Source organism: Oncorhynchus keta, chromosome 18 (assembly GCF_023373465.1).
Source record: "Oncorhynchus keta strain PuntledgeMale-10-30-2019 chromosome 18, Oket_V2, whole genome shotgun sequence".
Taxonomy (NCBI): Eukaryota; Metazoa; Chordata; class Actinopteri; order Salmoniformes; family Salmonidae; genus Oncorhynchus; species Oncorhynchus keta.
Window position 1 is genome coordinate 19055137 of NC_068438.1, and position 24246 is coordinate 19079382.

Sequence of the window (24246 nt, forward strand, 5' to 3'; positions counted from 1 at the left end):
ATTGTAGATATGTAACATACTGTAGATACTGTAGATATGTAACATACTGTAGATATGTAATACATTGTAGATATGAAACATACGGTAGATACTGTAGATATGCAACATACTGTAGATATGTAATACATTGTAGATATGTAACATACTGTAGATATGTAATACATTGTAGATATGTAACATACTGTAGATATGTAACATACTGTAGATATGTAGCATACTGTAGATATGTAATACATTGTAGATATGTAACATACTGTAGATACTGTAGATATGTAACATATTGTAGATATGAAACATACTGTAGATACTGTAGATATGTAACATAGTGTAGATATGTAATACATTGTAGATATGAAACATACTGTAGATACTGTAGATATGTAACATACTGTAGATATGTAATACATTGTAGATATGTAACATACTGTAGATACTGTAGATATGTAACATACTGTATGTAACACAAGTGGAATCCCAGGGTGGATAGGATCCTGATCTAAGTACCTTAGTTGGCTGATACAAGGCACAATGTATAATTCACTTCACAGAAATGTCTGTTTCTTTCTAGCACCCACTACACTCTATTACCATGTACTAACATAGCAGTTGCGGCCCTCCCGGGTTGCACAGTGGTATAGGGCACTGCATCGCAGCAATAGCTGTGCCACCAGAGACTCTGGGTTCGTGACCGGGAGATCCGTGGGGCGACGCACAATTGCCCTAGCGTCGTTAGGGAGGGTTTGGCCGGTAGGGATATCCTTTTCTCATCGCACACCAGCGACTCCTGTGGCAGGCCGGGCGCAGTGCGCTAACAAAGGTAGCCAGGTGCACGGTGTTTCCTCCGACACATTGGTGTGGCTGGCTTCCGGGTTGGAGGCGCACTGTGTTAAGAAGCAGTGCGGCTTGGTTGGGTAGTGTATCGGAGGACGCATGACTTTCGACCTTCGTCTCTCCCGAGCCTGTACGGGAGTTGTAGCGATGAGACAAGATAGTAATTACTAACAATTGGATACCACAAAATTGGGGAGAAAAGGGGGTAAAATGTATTTTGAAAAAATAATAACATAGCAGTTACACATAGGTAAAAGGGCAAATTGTGTTACACGTGTTTGTGGCATCAATTGTTTCAGAGATTTGCATGATCAGTTTGTTTTGATGAGCCTGTCTGGAGCATGTGCTAAGGTGGCAACCAACGGAGGATGATTCAAGACTAGAATCCCCCCCGCCCCCTTCCATTTCCCCGAAAATAAACCATTCTAGTAAAACAACAGCAAACAGGGTAACCTCAGTGCTACAGGTTTTTTCTTTTTACCAAGTGGAGTTTGGTGTCATTTCAACAAGTGCCATTTAGGACTTCTTTCCCACATTCCACTTCTTCAGAAATCCCTGTTTCTGTCAGGAGGAGCCCCCTGCGGCTACTTGACTGCGTTGAGAGGTTGGCTGAGACCTCCCACTGTAACCTAAGATTTTATTCATCTGTAACTTATCCCTCTGTCTATTTTTCATTCACCTCAGCCTGGTTTGAATAATAAGGCAGCTGAGAGAGAGAGGGAGAGAGAGAGAGGGAAGGAGAGAGAGATGCTAGGAGAGAGAGATGCTAGGAGAGAGAGAGAGAGAGAGAGAGAGAGAGAGAGAGGGAGAGAGAGAGAGAGAGGGAAGGAGAGAGAGAGGGAAGGAGAGAGAGATGCTAGAGAGAGAGAGAGAGAGAGAGAGAGAGAGAGAGAGAGAGAGAGAGAGAGAGAGAGGGAGGGAAAGAAAGAGGGACGGAGGGAGGGTGCTGCTTTCTTGGTTTACTTGGAGGGTAGGATAGGAATTTACCTGTATTGACATACTTCTTCCACTCCTCTCGCTTACTTTCTTTCTCTCTCCTTCCCCCCCTCCTCCCCTTCTCTCCCTCTCTGGCTCAGGTGTTGGTCTTGATCCAACTGTCAGTATAAAAGTTTGGAAGAGGTCTTCAGCGGTTCAGTCCAGAGGCTCAAAGGGTCAACCCCTCTCCTCTACCCAGCGCCACTCAGTTTATCTTAACCAACAACCACCTTGGCATGTGACCGGTCTGACAGAGTGTGACACATCTGGCACTTCTTCTCTGAGCCTGTGCCGTCTGCTCAGCACCTGACTGCCTGGCACTGCGTCCGCGACACACCTGGACACATCTGGGTACGTCTAATCCAGCAGTTTAATTTGTTAACTAATGCTATTTTATGCAGGTGCATCAAAATGTCAAAAATGTTAAATCTACAAAAAATATATAAAATTATAATATATTGCCGTAGCAAATGAGAGCCCTGACGCAATCAAAGAACAGCAATTAGTGTCAATAGACCAAATTAGATAATTGAACTAATGTGCTATACAGGCTCTTATGATTGGTGCAATTACACAGGGAGAACCAGATCCTATCCTACAGGTCCTATCGATGTGGACGAGCTCTGAAACCAAGGCTAAGTACCCACTCTCTCTCAGTGGATAGAGGATGTGATTGAAGTGTATCTGATGCCCCATTCACACAAGTCTTCAAATCAGGTAAAGTAAGAGGGAAGGAGAGAGAGACAGAAGTGGTGACTTCAGCAGTACAGTAACTAGGCCTTTGGAACCTGTTGTGACAGGTTTCCTTCTATGTATCTCATAGCGCTCTGCTGGGCTACCGTGGGTTGGCTGAGGGCCAGACAGAAAGAGAGAAAGAGAGAGAGAGAGTGAAAGAAGAGAAAGAATGAGCATGAGATTAATGCTCTGAAGGCTGGAACCAGCCCTTCTTCCTACTACCACACTCTTCTTAGTCAATATATCTTCAACAGTATTCTTCAAAAGAAGAATCGCTCTGTTGGAAAGTGTTCCAGGTGTTTAGGCTAAACCATGTGCATTGTGTGAATCTGATCAATTCTTCTTCTTCCCCAGACTGGACTGGAATGATTGATTGTCACCACGAGATTCAAATAAGATACTGTGGCCTACTGGCAGAACAAGATTGTTGTCGAATCAAGGAGGGTGAGTTGAGCATCTCTAAATGGTCAAGGATGGGAAAAGTTTGGAAACTTTGGAGCAAATATGCCGAACCTATGGCAATACACCTGTCTGTGCTTCTAACCAGCTATTGTTTCTTTATTAAGTGTGACATGCCTGTGAAATGACACTGAAAACTCATATACGCCATGTTAAGGCCCACAAGGAGAGGACCTTGTTTGGTGGTTGTGTGTTTGCTGGGGTGACAAAACTTTCAAAAGAAAAGCTGTGTCGTTGAACAAAGATGAGTCTTGTCTTCTTACCTGCAACTGATGTTTAGCAACTGAAACGACATTAAGCATGCTTTAGTGGCCTTCTGGCCCCGTGTCAGCCACAATGGACTGAGTAACTACCCCTACTGTATGATCAACTTCGCTACAAAGTCTTCCTACAACTGACTCATGATAAAATGTTTAACAGAGTTAAATCATTACTGTCAATCCAAGCATCTGTGACTTTCAAATATATGGGTCAGGTGTTATAGAGTCAAATGCTAAAGTATAAATTATTGTAAGCAAATATATGTATCATGTCCTGGTTAGGGTTATATTAGCGTCAGCTACCAGGGTTCGCTACTGATAGTGAGATGAAAGCCTGTGACAGTGGCTAAAGTTATAGAGCATAACAAAGTTAGAGGCAAGGTAATCTAGGTCAGGGGGAGGTGCAGAGACAATCAGATAATCTAGAGAAATCGTGAGAGATTAGAATCGTTAGCATGACTGCTGTCAATAAATCTCCCAGTGGGAAAGATTATAATGACATCTTTACTACCGATGAATGACAGGTTCCATAATGACATAATGACATGGTGCCTGGGACCTAAAGGTTTCTGTAGTTTACAGAGAATGTACAAACTTCTTGTTTTGAAACACTTACATAACATTAATCTTGAGCCTGAAATAGTAATTGGCAAATAATGTTATGGATGCTTTTTTTTAGCGGTGACAATAAGAAATATTAAAAGATAACAATACAAACATAAAGCAAATGGCTCAGTAGAATAAACCTTATAGCAAGTGAGTAATATCAAGGAGATTAACATTCAAAAGCTTGTTCAGTTCATGAGGGCAAATTTTGTCATGACAGCCACGTTTTTTATACACAGGACAGGAGTTTACAGGTTTTTGTTCCAGACTTTCACTAATACCTCATTCAACTTATTGTGGTCTAAATCGTAGACGATGAATAGTTGAACATGGTGTTTGCTGGGCAGGAATAAATACTTGCACGCGGTGCCGTTCACTGGGACAGAAATCCCCCAAGTCCGTATTTTAGACTGACGGTCACATGTTACAATGAGCTGACAATTCTGCATGATAGAGAATAACTTGTGAATCTATTTCTAACATAGTGATGTTGCACAGTGCTGAATAAACTCCTGACTAAACTCCTGGGATATGGTGATTTTCCTGGTGGACGGAGGGTTCCCAAGTTCTTTCCATCTGTCTGGGTGATGGGGTGGGATGTGCTTCAACCTGAGGATAACACAGCAGAATCATAAGGCTAAGGAAGGAGAAATTAACTGCGAACCACAACTACCTTTGTTAAATGTGCAATGGTTTTGTAAACAGTTTTCATATTCATAGGCTTGATCAAGTTGTCCCTGATTTACTTTAAATGTATAATTTCATTACTCAAAACATTTTCTTCATATGCAATGGTGAAACACGAGGGGAGGGGAAAGTGACAAGAAGAAAGTTAGCTAGCTTGCAAACGGTAGTTAAACAGACACTACATGCATGTACAGTATTGACTGATTCTGTAAGAATGCACAACTTGACTGGCTAGAACTGTAAAAGTTTCTCCCGAACAGGGACCATAACAGTCCACCATTAATTCAGATGTTTTTGGAATTCTCGCCGTGTTGCAAGGTGTTATGGGATACCCTCCCCACCAAAGGGAATGAAAAAGTATGCTCCCATGAGTGCTTTGTTTTCCAGAACTCCCAAGTACGCTTATAGAACTTCCAGTAACTTAGTACATACTTGTCTTTGAACAGTCTTATGTTTGGAATCACACTTGAAAAATGACAGTTGACTTTCGTACTTGCTATACGCTCTAGATAGAACACAAGTATGCATTTTGGAACACTACCAGTGTTTGTTTGACTAAATAGTAAATGTAATGTGAGAACTAACAATAGCGCTGTGAGTTGTATAACATGACTATCACATTGTTGACAACAGGCAAGCCAACACTTTCACATGTAGGCATGAGAGCCTGTACAGAGAGGAGAGGCTATGGGATTATGCCTTTGCCTGGTTTCATGGTCCTATCCAATGGTTTCCAGGAAAAACTTCCCCAAAATGACTAATTCATGGTAAACAGGTTGGAGGAGCACCCAATCTAAATTCCTCAAAAAAAGCAAATACGTTGTATTCAGGAAAGTATTCAGACCCCTTGACTTTTTCCATATTTTGTTACGTTACAGCCTTATTTGCATGTTTTCTTTTCTTCTTATCAATCTACACACAATAACCCATAATGGCAAAGCAAAAACAGGTTTTTAGAAATGTAAATGTATCATCCAAAAAACCTGGAAATCACATTTACATGAGTATTCAGACCTTTTACTAAGTACTTTGTTGAAGCACTTTTGGCAGCAATTACAGCCTTTAGTCTTCTTGGGTATGACGCTACAAGCTGGGCACACCTGTATATGGAGAGTTCATTCCATTCTTCTCTGCAGATCCTCTCAAGCTCTGTCAGGTTGGATGGGGAGCGTTGCTGCACAGCTATTTTCAGGTCTCTCCAGAGATGTTCCATCTGGTTCAAATCTGGGCTCTGGCTGGGAAACTCAAGGACATTCAGAGACTTGTATCGAAGCCACTCCTGTATTGTCTTGGTTGTGTGCTTAGGGTCGTTGTCCTGTTGGAATATGAACCTTCGCTCCAGTGTGAGGTTCTTAGAGCTCTGGAGCAGGTTTTCATCAAGGATCTCGCTGTACTTTGCTCCGTTCATCTAGTCTCCCAGTCCCTGTTGCTGAAAAACATCCCCACACTATGCTTCACCGTAGGGATGGTGCCAGGTTTCATCCAGTAGTGACGCTTGGCATTCAGGCCAAAAAATGTCATCTTGGTTTCATCAGTTCTGAGAATCGTCTTTCTCAATTTGTCATTTCTCAAGAGTCCTTTAGGTGCTTTTTGGCAAACTCCAAGTGGGCTGTCATGTGCCTTTTATTGAGTAGTGGCTTCCCTCTGGCCACTTTATCATAAAAGCCTGATTTGTAGAGTGCTGCAGAGATGGTTGTCCTCCTGGAAGGTTCTCTCATCTCCACAGAGTTCCTCTGTGGAGGTTCTTGGTCATCTCCCTGACCAAGGCCCTTCTACCCCAATTGCTCAGTTTGGCCAGGCAGCCAGCTCTAGAAAGAGTCTTGGTGGTTCTAAACTTCTTCCATTTAAAAATTGCTCGATTTCGAGTCTCATAGCAAAGGATCTGAATACTTACGTAAATAAGGTATTTCTAAAAAACTGTTTTCACTTTGTCGTTATGGGGTATTGTGTGCAGATTGATGAGGATATTTTATTATTTTATCCATTTTAGAATTAAGGTTGTAACGAGTGGCGATTTTAGCATGTAAATCTTGATGGGGAAACAAACATTTTGGGGGGGATGCATGCCAGCAAAGCCACTTCACTACACAATGCATCACTAAACAATACATTAATTGCACTATAATGGTGACAAACTATGCTCACAAGCTGTTATGGCCTACATATAGCTGTCACAACAGCAGAGTCCCAACAGCAGTCCCAACATCTTACAACTGTTACACCTGGCTATCAGCGGAGCCTTGTCTGGCAGCGAAACAGTTCATTCAGCCTAATTTCCTGCCTTAAAAAAAAACATAGCTGATATGGTTGACTTGCTTAAACAAATGTGGTTTCTAATGACAATTGAGATGTACAAACTATAGCATAAGGGGATGACACGCGGATAAGATCCTATTAGTAAATTTGATTAAAACATTAATGAGCTAGGACGGATGTAGTCAATATAACTATTTGTTCAGCACTTTTGAAATGTAAAGTGGCAGAATTCAGAACATGGGCCATTCTTACAGTGTTCTCCTTGTACACCAAGTCAGAACCAGAGGATAAACAAAGGGGGCATATTAACCGACAATGACAGCTCTTACAATATTTGATGATCACATTTTTATAAAACAGGTTATAGGCTACATGAGCACCACCAAGTCAGAACAGTAGGCACAATTAAGAGGGGAAAAATAGACCAAATTATTAGGGTGAGACACATGGGCTACTAAAGGCTTACTACACAACTTACAGTTGAAGTCGGAAGTTTACACACACCTTAGCCAAATACATTTAAACTCAGTTTTCCACAATTTCTGACATTTAGTCCTAATAAAAAATCTCTGTCTTAGGTCAGTTAGGATCACCACTTTATTTTAAGAATGTGAAATGTCAGAATAATAGTAGAGAGAATGATCTATTTCAGCTTGTACTTTTTCATCACATTCCCAGTGGGTCAGAAGTTTACATACACTCAATTAGTATTTGGTAGCATTGCCTTTAACCTTTCTAGCGCTGGAGTTCCGCTAGCGGAACACCTCAACAACATTCTGCTGAAAAGGCAGATATTCAAAAATATTTTTTTGAAATATGTAACTTTCACACATTAACAATTCCAATACAGTAAATGAAAGATAAACATCTTGTTAATCTACCTATCATGTCCAATTTCAAAAATGCTTTACAGCTAAAGCACAGCATATGATTATGTTAGATCACCATCAAGTCGAAAAAACACACAGCCATTTTTTAACCTTTGATGATCTTCATCAGATGACACTCATAGGACATCATGTTACACAATACATGTATGTTTTGTTCCATAATGTGCATATTTATATCCAAAAATCTCAGTTTACATTGGCCCCTTACGTGCAGTAATGTTTTGATTCCAAAACATCCAGTGATTTTGCAGAAATACTAATAATAAACATTGATAAAAGATACTAGTGTTATTCACAGAATACAGAATTAAAGATAGACTTCTCCTTAATGCAACCGCTGTGTCAGATTTCAAAAAAACTTTACGGAAAAAGCATAATCTGAGAACCGAGCTCAGAACCCAAAACAGCCAGAGGGCTTTACAATTTTGGGACTATTCTATTGGTCCATTAAGCAAGGCATGCTCAATCAAGCACAGATAAAGTATTCATAATTATTTCAAATACCATTTGAACCCATGTCTGTCAGAAACCAGCACACCGTTCAGCTTCAGAAGAACGTTAAAAAGGAATTGGATACTTAAAGGAAAACCAGCATCACTAAACATTGGTGTATCAAATTATTCACATATATATTTTTGTCTTTAAATCAGATGGGAACCATTCATTCATACATTCTGGCTCCTGAATTTTGGGAATATCCCCAGGACAAACTGTGGACATTTTGATACCTGATTTTTAATGGGTCATTTTTCTAGAGTCATGATAACATGGTTAACTGCTGTTACATAGCAAGTGCACTTCACCTATGTCATAAAGGTCCAGCCCTTTTGTCAGAGGTCACAGTACGCTTACAAACTGGGATGTCACACTATAGTCCTCAACCGTCCACAGATCCCGCTCCACCTTAAATCCAGTTAACCATCTTTGGCCAAAGAAATGGCAGCACAGTGATTATTTTTCTTGATCAGTTATTCTTCCTCGTCAGTGCTCCAAACGGCCAATCAGAGGTTTGAGTCATACAGGTCAAAAGTCAAAGGAGCTGTTGCTGCAACAGAACAAAGGCTGTCTCAACTCTGACATTTCACTTCCTTTTTACTCCTGTATGAAAACTTCCACAATCTCTCTCTCTCTCGCTCTTTCTCTCTCTCTCTTTCTCTCTCTCTTGCTCTCTCTCTCTCTCTCTCTCTCTCTCTCTCTCTCTCTCTCTCTCTCTCTCTCTCTCTCTCTCTCTCTCTCTCTCTCTCTCTCTCTCTCTCTCTCTCTCTCTCTCTCTCTCTCTCTCTCTCTCTCGCTCTCTACATCTCTGAAACGAGTCACCATCAATAATGGTAACACAACAAAAGGGTCTTGATTTCACCCTTCAACCCACCTCAGCAATAGCTGGTTTTGAGTGACCGAATCTTCACAGTTTGTTGCCCTTTTTAATGAGCTTTGAGGAGTGTGTGTGTGTGCGCATGCGTGCATGCGAATATGTGTGTGTATGAGGTTACCCTTCCTGGAACCTCTGCCACGTGCCTCACACCTCTTCTGATAACAGTACTGTAAACTGATGAAGATGGAAGAGCACCTTGCCTCCTTCCATAGAGTCCTAGACTAAATGTTTCTCCATTTAAAGTGCTTCTTAGTCCAAGATTCGACTTGATCTGTGTCCGGGTAACTGTTCCATCGAACCTAAAGTACCCACACCTGTACACTGAAAGATCACGTACTGTATCGCTCCTAGTCTTGTACAATGATAACTCAGTGATGCCCAGAAGACCACTGAGACGTTACACTGGGGTTAAGTGCTATAGCCTCCCTGAAAGGTACATTCATACTATGAATGACCCAGACTGAAGGATACAATAAGAATATAATGTAACGCATGGATGGACTGGCAAGCATCAACCACAAAGAGATGAATCACACAAGCCACTGTGCATATGGTACATGTCATGGACCTGTGAAAGCTAGGGAATGGGATTGTGACTCATAACACACATGTTGAGCTACACTGACCACATAGACTGACCAGGTAAATCCAGGTGAAAGCTATGATCTTTTTATCGGTGTCCATGAATTGGGGGGAGACAGGTTAAAGAAGGATTTTTAAGCCTTGAGACAATTCAGATATGGATTGTGTACATGTGCCATTCAGAGGGTGAATGTACAAGAAAAAATATTTAAGTGTCTTTGAATGGGGTGTGGTCGTAGGTGTCAGGCTCAGTTTGAGTGTGTCAAGAATTGCAATGCTGCTGGGTGTTTCATGCTCAACAGTTTCCTGTGTGTAATCAAGAATGGTCCACCACCCAAAGAACACCTTGTAGAGTCCATGCCCTGATAAATTGAGGCTGTTCTGAGGGCAAACTCAATATTAGGAAGGTGTTCCTAAGGTTTTGTACAATCGGTGTATATCACACCCCAAACTCAAACATGTTTGGGGGGCGGCAGCTAGCCTTGTGGTTAGAGTGTTGGACTAGTAATCGAAAGGTTGCAAGATTGAATCCCTGAGCTGACAAGGTAAAAATCTGTCATTCTGCCCCTGAACAAGACAGGTAACCCACTGTTCCTAGGCTGTAATTACAAATAAGAATTTGTTCTTAATTGACTTGCCTGGTAAAATAAAATAAAAAATAAATGTATATTTTCTTCCCGGGTGCAGATTTCATTCTAGGCACACCATCATGTCTACAGACTCTCCCAGCTCCACATTTACACCCAGTGCCAACAGGTTCCTGACAATGACACCAGCCCCTCAGACCTCCTCCCTACGCACCTCTGATCCTCCAGGGTCCTCCTTCCAGCAGATGGCGCACTCACAGGTACCAGAATCCACTGAACACTGTTTATTTTAAAGTCGCACCCATTTTCACCCAGAAACAATCCAGATGTTAACCATAGGCATAGAAACACTCCATTTTGATCTCGCCCAAAGCCATGCATGCTTTACCCATCTAATCTCCTTTCCTGCACCTGCATTAGGCTACTGTTCCTCCAGTGGTAATTCCAGAATCTACACTGTGATCTTAGTGCATTAGCCCTTAGCTGTTTGACTAACCAAACCTCAGTTCAAGTAGTATTTGTTATCTTTCAAATACTTTGAGCATTTGCTTCAGCCTGCTTGGAGTGGTAGATGGACAGGTTTTGAAAAATGTACCTTTTTTTTGGTTCCATTGGTTACTTTTAATTTGTCATTTTCATTGGTTCCAGTGTGCCAGATAAAGTTTGAATGAAAATGAATACTGTTTGAACCCAGGTCTGCTTGCAACAGAGAGATTGTTTATGAGTGAATCTAAAAGGATGTAAACTATCTACCTATCGCACACACAGGACCTTTTCAAGGACAAGATGCCCTGGAGGAAATGTGTTAAGTTTTATACCTAACATTAATCACGTTCCTCTTCTTTTGGACTAATTAATTACCCACCCTTGGGGCAGTAATGTCTATCTAGAGATCAAAATACGACCACACCCCCCTTGAAACAGGCAGGATGTGTTTAAACAGAAATAATATCTGCGTCCCAAATAGCACCCTATTCCCTACATAGGATGCCACTTGGGACACAGACAATGCCAGGAGATAAAAGGTAGGTGATTGTTGGCTATTTCCACTTGCATTGTTTTATGATTGCAGATGCTAGCCAGGAGATTCTGGACGTTGCTAAATAACCAGCTCAGAAATGGTATATTCATCTCCCCTCAGTGTGAGGAGAGCAGTTCTGTGTCATTTACCACTGCCCAGCGTGAGAGAGAGAGTGCCACCTACAGACAGAGAAATGCCGCTGCAGAGAGCTGCAGGAGGCACAGCGTTGATGGAGCCATGGTGGGACAGAGTCAAAGGTCAAACTTAGGGTCAGGAACGGCTGACCGCTTCCACCCCTACCGACATCAGTTCAGCGATGATGGGGTTGGCACCGGTTGCCTGGCCCCTGGTGCCCCTGGGTCTCGTACCTTCGTCTGTCTCAGAGAGGTAGAGGCTCTAGATAGCTTCGCTGCCACACGCACATCTACCAGTGAGGAACAGACATCCTGGGATCCATACAACGGGAATTTCCAGGCTTCCAGACTGATGGTATGATACAGTGATACTCATACTCTAAATGGCTATTCATTCTTAGTACACGCCACCAGCTGAACTGTAGTACCATACCCAGGTGTACATGGCCATCGGGGACAGTCCCACATGCGCAAGTAGTTCCCCATTGACAGATCTCTCATACACACCTACAGCTCCTATCCACACACCCACCCACCCACACATTACGTTGATACTAGTGCTGCCAATGAGTTTTCTCAGATTTCATCACTTGAATCATGCTATTATCTTCATTCATTCCCTTCATTCAACACAGCAGGGCTCCCAGCGCTCTTACACAGAACCACAGGATGCACCCGAGGAACCTTCCTGCTTCCTGTCCCAAGGCCACGCCTCCTACAGCCCCCTAGCCCCGCTACCGCAAGTGAGTGGGCAGGACCAAAGTACAGGGGAAGGTGATAACGTAAGGGGGAGTTTCTTAGAGGAGCTTATCTCAATGGGGTGATTTTGGAATTGCACAGAAAATAAGGTAAACACAGGCTGAGGAGATCTTATAGTATATGTTTTGTTTTATGAGATAATCTTCATCTGCTAACGTAAACATTTTGACATTTTGATGCATTTATGTAATCGAAACAAGCACACAAAGCACTTAATAAGGCTTCATAATTCATAAATGTCATGTTTACTGATTAGTATTCTCTCAAAGAACAAAACCATTTCTGTTTTTTAGGACTACAAACTGGCGACCTCATTTTGTTTGGGTGGAATTTTGGCTGTGTATAGGTTGATTGACATAGAAACCACCTACGGTACTGCACATCTTTCCTATTAGGTGTGTATTCTACTGCATATCTTTCCAATGATTAGTGCCACTCTGCCAAATACCTTGTCAAACACCTTGCCAAGGAAAATATCACTTTGCCAACAGGGCTTGATTATATCATACCGTGAACTAGTTTACAGTTGTCGGCTTTGCAGCACACAGCTGTGCGGTTTGGAAAAACCTCACTGTGTACACACTCTGTTGCTAAAGTAATACAAGTTCTGCTGTAACAATGTGTGTGTATGTATGTGCATGTGTACGTGTGTGTGTGTGTTCTCTCCAGTTCTCACCAGGTGTGTATTCTACCAGTGGACAATCCAAAAGTTCTCAGTACTCTCTCCAGTACCTCTCCACTCCAACCCATCAGGACAGTAGCATGCAGTCTCTCTTCCCCAAGCCCATCTACTCATACAGGTGAACACTGTCGTGACGTGACTATCATTCATCTAATGACTTATTTATTTTGACAACTAACTATGTTTAATTGTTACTCAATTGTTACTCAATTAAATTAATCATGTAACAATTAATCCATTAGGAATTTGGGGCACCATGGAATAAGTTGTTTAATGACTTACCACCTCCCAAATTAAACTCTAAAGATATGTTCTGCCTGTGGCTGTGGAATCCTGACCTGTTTCCCGGATGTGCTACCTGTCCCAGACCTATTATTTGACCATGCTGGTCATTTATGAACATTTTAACATCTTGGCCATGTTCTGTTATAATCTCCACCTGGCACAGCCAGAAGAGGACTGGCCACCCCGCATAGCCTGGTTCCTCTCTAGGTTTCTTCCTAGGTTTTGGCCTTTCTAGGGAGTTTTTCCTAGCCAACGTGCTTCAACGCCTGCATTGCTTGCTGTTTGGGGTTTTAGGCTGGGTTTCTGTACAGCACTTTGAGATATCAGCTGATGTACGAAGGGCTATATAAATACATTTGATTTGATTTGATATGTAGATATCTCTTACATCAATAACAGTCAATTATGAATTATTACCTCATTAGTCTCAGTCTGAACGTCACATAATCCTTGGATCCGCAAGAATCCTAGCCCTTCTGAATATTCAGTACTACACAAATTGATTTAATCATTTATTTACTAACTAACAAATTAATAACACAGAATACACATACACACGTACATGAGATAAAAGTCCCTAGTGGACTGACAAGATATGACGGCTTGTTACACATATGGAGAGGGAGGGGTAGGTAAAGAGAGGGAGAGACACAGAGTCAACTTATCGTTGTTACATTTGGAACCTACACTCAAAGTAATACCTTGCACATGAACCACCGCTCATTCGGATAAGAAGTACAATATGTACATTTACGCATAGCTGTCCTTGATCGTCATCGATCTCTGTTGAACTCGATGACTCCTATGGTGAAGTTGTCGATGGATGTAAGGTTCTGGTTTGTCCACCAGAGGTCACAATGTCTTTTGGAGAGCTTCACTGGTTGTGGAGAGGTTGTTGGAATAGATACTTCAGATGTGCCAATGGTTGTCTGAGAGGGACCTATTCCTTCCCCTCGTGTCTTTGATCAAATGTCCTAGACTACTTTACATGCCGGCTGCAGACTGGTAAATGTTACGGTCTAGTGAGTTTCTTCTTCTTGTGTAGAGATTGAGAGTTTCAGAGTTTCACCATTTCAAACGTATGGACTACCGTCTCACATTTTCTGGTCTGTAGAGTTGAAACCATTTGTCACGTTTAGCTCACGCTGTACGTTGGCTGGACTCGTAATGGTCTCAAGGCTGATTATTCAGGTTCAGGCTCCCAACCACTTTACACGCCAGCAGCAACCCGGCATGTTTTGATCTAATGTAAATTTAGTTTCCAAGGCTTTTATCCTTGGGTAAAAAGGGGGGCATTCCATCACGCCGACACAATGTCTGTGCTCACTTGGGCGTGTGGTTACTGACTGGGCACAAGTTTATATGAAAAACAATTAGCTAATTTAGAAGGATAAAATTACATCACTATCTTCACAAAACTAAATTAATCTGCCTGTTCAGGGGCAGAATGACAGATTTTGTACCTTGTCAGCTCGGAGGTTTGAATATTTTACTTCCGGCACCGACAAAGATGGCCGCCTCGCTTCGCGTTCCAAGGAAACTATGCAGTTTTTAGTTTTTTTAAGTGTTATTTCTTACATTAGTACCCCAGGTCATCTTAGGTTTCATTACATACAGTCGAGAAGAACTACTGAATATAAGAGCAGCGTCAACTCACCATCAGTACGACCAAGAATATGACTTTCGCGAAGCGGATCCTGTGTTCTGCCTTTCACCCAGGACAACAGAATGGATCCCAGCCAGCGAGCCAAAAAAATGACTTTGTAAAAGAGGGAAACGTAATATATAGTGGTCTTCTGGTCAGACTCCGGAGACGGGCACATCGTGCACCACTCCCCAGTATACTTCTCGCCAATGTCCAGTCTCTTGACAACAAGGTTGATGAAATCCGAGCAGGGGTAGCATTCCAGAGGGACATCAGAGACTGTAACGTTCTTTGCTTCACGGAAACATGGCTCACTGGAGAGACGCTATCGGAGTCGGTGCAGCCAGCTGGTTTCTCCACGCATCGCGCCGACAGAAACAAACATCTTTCTGGTAAGAAGAGGGGCGGGGGCGTATGCCTTATGGCTAACGAGACGTGGTGTGGTCACAAAAGCATACAGGAACTCAAGTCCTTCTGTTCACCTGATTTAGAATTCCTCACAATCAAATGTCGACCGCATTATCTACCAAGGGAATTCTCTTCGATTATAATCACAGCCGTATAAATTCCCCCCCAAGCAGACACATCGATGGCTCTGAACAAACTTTATTTGACTGGAATCCATACATCCTGAGGCTGCATCCATTGTAGCTGGGGATTTTAACAAGGCTAATCTGAAAACAAGACTCCCTAAATTGTATCAGCATATCGATTGCGCAACCAGGGCTGGCAAAACCTTGGATCACTGCTATTCTAACTTCCGCGACACATATAAGGCCCTGCCCCGCCCTCCTTTCGGAAAAGCTGACCACGACTCCATTTTGTTGATCCCTGCCTACAGACAGAAACTAAAACAAGAAGCTCCCACGCTGAGGTCTGTTCAACACTGTTCCGACCAATCTGATTCCACGCTCCAAGACTGCTTCCATCACGTGGACTGGGATATGTTTTGTATTGCGTCAGACAACAACATTGACGAATACGCTGATTCGGTGTGCGAGTTCATTAGAACGTGTGTTGAAGATGTCGTTCCCATAGCAACGATTAAAACATTCCCAAACCAGAAACCGTGGATTGATGGCAGCATTCGCGTGAAACTGAAAGCACGAACCACTGCTTTTAATCAGGGCAAGGTGACCGGAAACATGACCGAATACAAACAGTGTAGCTTTTCCCTCCGCAAGGCAATCAAACAAGCTAAGCGTCAGTATAGAGACAAAGTAGAATCTCAATTCAACTGCTCAGACACAATAGGTATGTGGCAGGGTCTACAGTCAATCACGGATTACAAAAAGAAAACCAGCCCCGTCACGGACCAGGATGTCTTGCTCCCAGGCAGACTAAATAACTTTTTTGCCCGCTTTGAGGACAATACAGTGCCACTGACACAGCCTGCAACCAAAACATGCGGCCTCTCCTTCACTGCAGCAGAGGTGAGTAAAACATTTAAACGTGTTAACCCTCGCAAGGCTGCAGGCCCAGACGGCATCCCCAGCCGCGCCCTCAGAGCATGCGCAGACCAGCTGGCTGGTGTGTTTACGAACATATTCAATTAATCCCTATCCCAGTCTGCTGTTCCCACATGCTTCAAGAGGGCCACCATTGTTCCTGTTCCCAAGAAAGCTGAGGTAACTGAGCTAAACGACTACCGCCCCGTTGTTCTCACTTCCGTCATCATGAAGTGCTTTGAGAGACTAGTCAAGGACCATATCACCTCCACCCTACCTGACACCCTAGACCCACTCCAATTTGCTTACCGCCCAAATAGGTCCACAGACGATGCAATCTCAACCACACTGCACACTGCCCTAACCCATCTGGACAAGAGGAATACCTATGTGAGAATGCTGTTCATCGACTACAGCTCGGCATTTAACACCATAGTACCCTCCAAGCTCGTCATCAAGCTCGAGACCCTGGGTCTCGATCCCGCCCTGTGCAACTGGGTACTGGACTTCCTGACGGGCTGCCCCCAGGTGGTGAGGGTAGGCAATAACATCTCCCTCCCGCTGATCCTCAACACTGGGGCCCCACAAGGGTGCGTTCTGAGCCCTCTCCTGTACTCCCTGTTCACCCACGACTGCGTGGACACGCATGCCTCCAACTCAATCATCAAGTTTGCGGACGACACAACAGTGGTAGGCTTGATTACCAACAACGACGAGACGGTCTACAGGGAGGAGGTGAGGGCCCTCGGAGTGTGGTGTCAGGAAAATAACCTCACACTCAACGTCAACAAAACTAAGGAGATGATTGTGGACTTCAGGAAACAGCAGAGGGAACACCCCCCTATCCACTTCGATGGAACAGTAGTGGAGAGGGTAGCAAGTTTTCAGTTCCTCGGCATACACATCACAGACAAACTGAATTGGTCCACCCACACAGACAGCATCGTGAAGAAGGCGCACCAGCTTCTCTTCAACCTCAGGAGGCTGAAGAAATCCGGCTTGTCACCAAAAGCACTCACAAACTTCTACAGATGCACAATCGAGAGCATCCTGGCGGGCTGTATCACTGCCTGGTACGGCAACTGCTCTGCCCACAACCGTAAGGCTCTCCAGAGGGTAGTGAGGTCTGCACAACGCATCACCGGGGGCAAACTACCTGCCCTCCAGGACACCTACACCACCCGATGTTACAGGAAGGCCATAAAGATCATCAAGGACAACAACCACCCGAGTCACTGCCTGTTCACCCCGCTATCATCCAGAAGGCGACGTCAGTACAGGTGCATCAAAGCTGGGACCGAGAGACTGAAAAACAGCTTCTATCTCAAGGCCATCAGACTGTTAAACAGCCACCACTAACATTGAGTGGCTGCTGCCAACACACTGACTCAACTCCAGCCACTTTAATAATGGGAATTGATGGGAAATGATGTAAAATATATCACTAGCCACTTTAAACAATGCTACCTCATATAATGTTTACATACCCTACATTATTCATCTCATATGTATACGTATATACTGTACTCTATATCATCTACTGCATCTTTATGTAATACATGTATCACTAGCCACTTTAACTATGCCACTTTGTTTACATACTCATCTCATATGTATACACTGTACTCGATACCATCTACTGTATCTTGCCTATGCCGCTCTGTACCATCACTCATTCATATATCTTTATGTACATATTCTTTATCCCCTTACACTTGTGTGTATAAGACAGTAGTTTTGGAATTGTTAGTTTGATTACTTGTTGGTTATTACTGCATTGTCGGAACTAGAAGCACAAGCATTTTGCTACACTCACATTAACATCTGCATGTGACAAATAAAATTGGATTTGATTTGACTTGCTACCTTCCGGTTACTAGTCCAACGCTCTAACCACTAGGCTACCCTGCCGCCCCTTAATGACATCACAAAATAATAAACAATATGACATGATTATTCTTTAGATCCCCACTGATCATTCTTAACATTCCTATCTTATAAATATTGTTCCCATATTCACTTTCTGTACAAAAAGGTTTTGGCGGCAAAAGTCTCTCTCTACACAAAGCACATTCCAACCTTGCTACTAGAGAGCCATAAGGAGAGTTCTCTCTCCCTTAATTTATGACAGGGTGTGAAGGTGTCAAAACCATCCCAGTCCGTCAGCCATTTGCCAAGCTAATCTGGCACCTTTGATCCTCACCCAGGAAAGAGTCATGACAGCACCCTACTTCAATACTCCATACATGTGCATAATCACAATATTTTACCAACCTGTAAAATCAGGTTTTGGACTTTGGTGCAACATGAATTATATACTAAAGACCTTATTCAATCAATACCTTATTTAATCAAACCCATTTCTCACTCTTCATCACTCTTCTTTCTCTGCATGTTTGAAATAATGTTTACAAGGTGAAACAAAAAGAAGTTGAGCTGTAAGCATGTCAGTTCTTTAATAACCCCTAAAACCAGTTTACCAGTTTGGATTGAAAGTGAACCCAAGTATTCAGTGTTCAGCTATGATTTCAGTTAGTTTCTGTACATTTTGTACTCTGGTCCTCTGAGGACCAGATGGTAAATATTTCAATAATGATTTAACCTAAACTCCTTTCAAGTATCAATGTTACATAACACAAATAATCACCGTTATCCCTCAGGCTTGCAGGTGTGAGGTGGATGGGGTGTGTGTGTGTGTGTGTGTGTGTGTGTGAGGTGGCCCATGCCCTAGATCTTCACTGGTTCCGCATACACAGCACGGCCTCTTATTCAAACCCACAACGGAAAACTATTTGTGCTTTTTTTTACGATAATGTCAATTCTACTGTATCTACTATACTTATTTTCAGACTTTTTCCTCAAAGACTGAATTAGTATAATAATAACAACATGAATGTCCTTGTTTCCTTTTAGTGTATTGTGGATGTCATCATGGATCCTTGTCATGAATGTACACTCATAGAAAAGTATATGCTATCTAGAACCTTAAAGGGCTGTCCCCATAGGAGAACCCTTAGAATAACCCTTTTTGGTTCCAGGTAGAGCCCTTTTGGGTTCCATGTGTCTGTAGAAAGGGTTCTACCTGGAATCAAAATGTTTTTTACCTGGAAACAAAAAAGGTTATTCAAAGGGTTCTCCTATGCCTATGGGGACAGTCGATGAACCCTTTTTTCTGAGAGTGTAGTGTATATGAAATGGAGAAACAACACTGATGTTAAATAATATCATGTAATATATGTAATAATAAATATAATAATAATATTGGCTACATCTGATTGACTACACTGACTACACTGACTACAATGTTTGTCTTCTATCCATAGCATCCTGATCTTCATGGCTCTGAGGAACAGTAAGACAGGGAGTCTCCCGGTTAGTGAGATCTACAGGTTCATGACTGAACACTTCCCCTACTTCAAGGTACAGCAGGAGGAGATTATGGCTTCTCACTGACCCAACAGTCATCTCGGTTTCATTATTCTCATCCTATGTATTTTATCTGTGCAATGTCACAGGCAGAGTTTCTCATGCACTGAGAAATTGTATGAACTTTGCATCACCTAACTTACCAAAACAGACACATAAGTGTGTTATGCATTGTAAAGTAAATACCTTGTAGTATTTACATGTGGTTTAAAAGACTCAATCACTGAGAGATCAACGCCTGTTGATCTTCAATCCTCTCTTATCTTCTTATCTGGCGATAAGCCCTTTATAGAAGGACACGGAGAGAGAGAGAGAGAGAGAGAGCGAAAGAGAGAGTGATATCGAGAGAGAGAGAGAGAGAGAGAGAGAGAGAGAGAGAGAGAGAGAGAGAGAGAGAGAGAGAGAGAGAGAGAGAGAGAGAGAAAGAGAAAGAGAGAGTGATATCAATAGAGAGAGAGAAACCACATATTTTCTTTAGACCATAGGAAGGATTGGCTCTACCACCTAGCAGTCTCCAGATCTCCTGGCAAGCCTCGGGGAGATGGATGATGAATGATACTGTAATAGTGTATTTAGATTCAACAGTGTGCCAAAGCAGAAGCAGCCGTAGGCTAGCCTCTTCCCCAGCCGTTTGTTAGGCATCATCGACCCCTACCTATTCCATATAGAATACAGGCGTGGCCTATAGGACCTAGTCAAAAGTAGTGCACTTGGTAACAGGGTGCCATTTGGGACACAACCAGTGTTTAACGAGGCTAACCATGGGCCACCCCGGCTGATTCCCGTTAGGGCTTGATCAGTGTCTTCCCATCCATCCCAGTGGTTATAGACCCATGAAATGGTTGGCTGTTTGTTGGCTGGCTGTTTGTAGGAGGAGGTGGAGGAAGGTGCAACGTGGCATTGCAACAGCTTTGGCTCCTCTCCAGCCAAACATACAGTAAGACATTTGACTGAGAGACTACCTCAGGGGGTGTGTGCACGTGTGTTTTCAACGTGGCACTCACACTGCTTTGGTTCCTCTTGACTTTTGACTTGATTTTGAATGACTTAATTGGTTAGGGTTTTGGCAGTTGAAACAATAAGTCAGTGTTCTGCCCTCCCCTGTTTGAGGGAAAAAGCTGAGGGATGGGGCAGGACAGATCTATGGATGTAAGGTGTATGTTGTTTGTTTACTCTTTAATGTTCACAAAAAGTGGAATAAAAAAAGCATATATTTTGAGTTCTGAACTAACTTATAAGTTGTATTCTTCAAGGATCAGTGGGTAACACAGGAGGTTGGTGGCATCTTAATTGGGGAGGACGGGCTCGTGGTCATTTGTGCCGTTCCAGCCATTATTATGAGCCGTCCTCCCCATAGAAGCCTCCACTGATGGGTAAATATCAATCATTGAAAAGTCCAAAAACGGATACGTCAATCGCAGATAGTGTCAAGACTTCCACCGAAGTCATTTCCTCTCCTTGTTCGGGCGGCGTTCAGCGGTCGGCGTCACTGGTCTTCTAACCATCATAGATCCACTTTTTGTCCCTACACACCTGGTTTCCATTTCCCTCATTATGTGTTGTGTATTTAACCCTCTGTTCCCCCCATGTCTTTGTGTGGAATTGTTTGTTGTCAGTGCTTGTGCACGTTTACTGGTGCGCGTTGAGTTTCTGTACCCATATTCTGTTGTATTTTCATGCTGTTGGTTTTTGGATTAAACTGCTCCGCCATTACCTAGTTCTGCTTTCCTGCGTCTGACTTCCCTGCCACCAGTTACGCACCCCTTTACAGATAACCCCTTTTAAGGAATAAATCAATGTTAAATATACTTCAAAGCAATACCTTGGTTATTTACATACAAACTCTACAATAGTATATCGAAATTGAACAATTTAAGAGAAAAAAAGTATCCCATGGAAAATGTAAAAATACATTGTTACTGTGAGTTTTTCCTCTCCTTTCTGTCTCTCAGACGGCTCCAGATGGATGGAAGAACTCGGTCCGCCACAACCTGTCTCTGAATAAGTGCTTTGAGAAGGTGGAGAATAAGATTGGCAACTCTTCCCGTAAGGGCTGCCTGTGGGCCCTCAACCCAGCCAAGATAGAGAAGATGCAGGAGGAGCTACACAAGTGGCGCCGCAAAGACCCCCTCACGGTCCGCAAGAGCATGGCCAGGCCAGGTAGGTGGTCTATTCATCACAGACCAGGACTCCCCTTAGACCTGGGCTATGTTTTATTTGCGCTTCCTCAAAGTTTGGATGCCAGTATTTTAGGTGGAGGGTAAGCTTGGCAATTCTCAGGTCCGTCATGGCATAAATGACACCATAAATAAGATGTGGTTACATACAGGGTATGTTACCTTTGAGACTGAGCAACTCCAGCGTTCTGGTGATTCTATCTACTCAGACTTTTTGGCAGCTGTTACAGGAGATAAGTGCAAGGTCATCTCAATTTAACCACAGTCTCTATCTCTTTCTCTGTTTTCTCAGAGGACCTGGATCGCCTGTTGGGGGAAAGACCAGAGAAGCTGAAATCTTTACCTTCTTACCACAACCAGATCCCTACCCCTTCCTCCTTCACATCCCATCCTCCAGAGCCCTGTCATCCTCTTCGACGTCCCCTCTACCCCCACGTCCCCCCTCCCTCCCTGACAGTCCAACAGCACCCCCGCTACTTGCCCCCCACCACCCCCCAACCCTTCTCCTTCTACTCCCCCTGCAGACAGCAGCCTCTATCGGGAATCCCCCCCAATGTGGGTACCCTGGGTTCCCCTCTGGCGGGGCAGACACCCCCCACCTGTAGCACCACCATACAGGCAGAGTATGATGTTGGGCCCAGGAGCATACAAGAGCTACAGCTAGATGAAGATGCTAGTACTGATATCGACACGCTCAACCCCAGCTTGACTGACCTGCAGCTCCACGGTAAGGATGAAAGAGAGAGATAGAGAGTGAGAGGCCAAGACAGAGAGAACCATATTAAGGAATTATTTTTTATACAATCTACAACAAGATGCACAACCCTGTTCACTCTCCTCTCAGGTTACTTGTGGGACGAGCTGAGAGAGGACAGCCTGGCTCCTGATTCGCTGGTGCTAATCAGTCCCTCCCTGTCCCCCTCCACTTCCCAGCCAACACACCTCCTCCTGGGGTCCAGTCTGAGGAGCACCGGTTCTGTCAACCAGACATCAGAGTGGATCTCCGACGGGCTGGGGAAGGAAGATGAGGAGGAGATGGGAGGAGGATGTGGAGGTCCATCAGACCTCCATATTAATGGACAGTACCACACAGCCTACCCAGGTATGGAGAGCTTGGCTAGTTACCTCACTTCTATGGGGAACACCCCCATACCTTTGCTTTGAAGCCCAGGAATAGGGCTCCCTTCGTGGAATAGCTCACAAAGACCTTCCCCCTGGACCTCAAGACTGTGGTTGTGAAGGTCAAGACTTATCACAAAGGGCTCAGTTTGAAGGTGAATGTAGCAATGATCACAATCAAATGTCATATTTTGCTTTGCTTTGAACATGCAGAGCACGTTGACTCAATTTGTCGACAATGAGTCTGAAGAGAATGGGGGAGCCTGGGTTCAGATTTTATCATAACCGTGTTAACAATATGTTTTTATTCATAACAATGACTTTGGCTGGGTCAAAGTCAAGACTTGACGAATGAGAATGAATGTATCCAAAAGCTCATGACACACCTGACTGTTCAGTGTTTAGGAGTAGAGTGCAGTATGAGCTAACTCCACACTAGATGGCAGCAGAGAGCTGTAGTTACTGGGAACTTTAAAGTTGTAGACAGAAATAAAGAACTGATGACATTTCTTTCGTATTCTACACTACAGAGAATCATATTCATGTTCTACACAATACATTTCTATGTTGAGCATTCTGTGAAGTCCCATTCTCCTGAATAAGCCCCCTGGTGTGATATGTTCCCACTATTGCAATTAGCATTTTATACAGCTTATGGTGACAGGAGATGATTCAAGCCAGTTGTTTTTTAGGTCAAAGCTAATGAATACAATTACAAAATGTGTCTCAGCATAATTTCTTATACGATACAGGGAACATACTCACTGTTTACTCAATTCCTTTTGCTTTCTAGAAATAGTTTTCAAAGCTTTATAGCTAAATTACCATTGAGGATGGAAGTCTATCAAGGCAGAGCCAGACAACTGTTCTCAGGCCTTCATCTGGTTCCTGCACTATCTCATAATAAAAATGACATCACCTTAGCAGACACATTTTTCGAGAGTGTATTTTAGTCAAAGCATGTGTGAAAAGCCCTTTTTTCTTGTATGACTTAACTGAGTATATAGTAAACTGTTTTTGATTTATAGCGCTTGAATTCATTCATTAAATTATATTCTAGTCTAGACAATTGTTCTGTGTCTATCTATGCAATTCCTTTCTTCTAATTTCTGTCACAGATCTATCCAGTCATTGTAAAACAACATTTGTTATACAGTGCATTCGGAAATTATTCAAGACCCCTTGACTTTTTCCACATTTTGTTACGTTAGAGCCTTATTCTAAAATGGATTAAATAAAACATTTTCCTCATCAATCTACACACAATATCCCATAATGATAAAGCGAAAACAGTTTATATTTTGTTTATT

At 43.0% G+C, this 24246-nt stretch overlaps 1 protein-coding gene across 2 annotated transcripts; it reads left to right on the forward strand.

Annotated features, from left to right (window-relative positions):
* Positions 1-1849: 1849 nt before the first annotated feature.
* Positions 1850-24101, forward strand: LOC118397397 (forkhead box protein N1-like). 2 transcript variants are annotated; one of them, XM_052467539.1, is made up of 10 exons: positions 1850-2157; positions 2384-2985; positions 10341-10500; positions 11382-11750; positions 12031-12138; positions 12824-12954; positions 19538-19634; positions 21593-21800; positions 22110-22544; positions 22662-24101. In XM_052467539.1, the coding sequence occupies exons 3-10, from the start codon at positions 10363-10365 to the stop codon at positions 22979-22981; spliced, it is 1806 nt and encodes a 601-aa protein (XP_052323499.1). In that variant the 5' UTR covers positions 1850-2157; positions 2384-2985; positions 10341-10362; the 3' UTR covers positions 22982-24101. The 2 variants fall into 2 exon arrangements, with proteins under 2 accessions (XP_052323499.1, XP_052323500.1); XM_052467540.1 differs by having other exon boundaries at positions 1850-2985.
* The last annotated feature ends 145 nt before the right edge of the window (positions 24102-24246 follow it).

Bases quoted from the DNA above. Each gene is read 5' to 3' on its own strand.
- LOC118397397 (XM_052467540.1), top strand. From the start codon at position 10,363: ATGTCTACAGACTCTCCCAGCTCCACATTTACACCCAGTGCCAACAGG. The intron at 11,751-12,030 runs GTATGATACAGT...CATTCAACACAG, and splicing joins TCCAGGCTTCCAGACTGATG to CAGGGCTCCCAGCGCTCTTA. The intron at 19,635-21,592 runs GTACAGCAGGAG...TCTGTCTCTCAG, and splicing joins AACACTTCCCCTACTTCAAG to ACGGCTCCAGATGGATGGAA.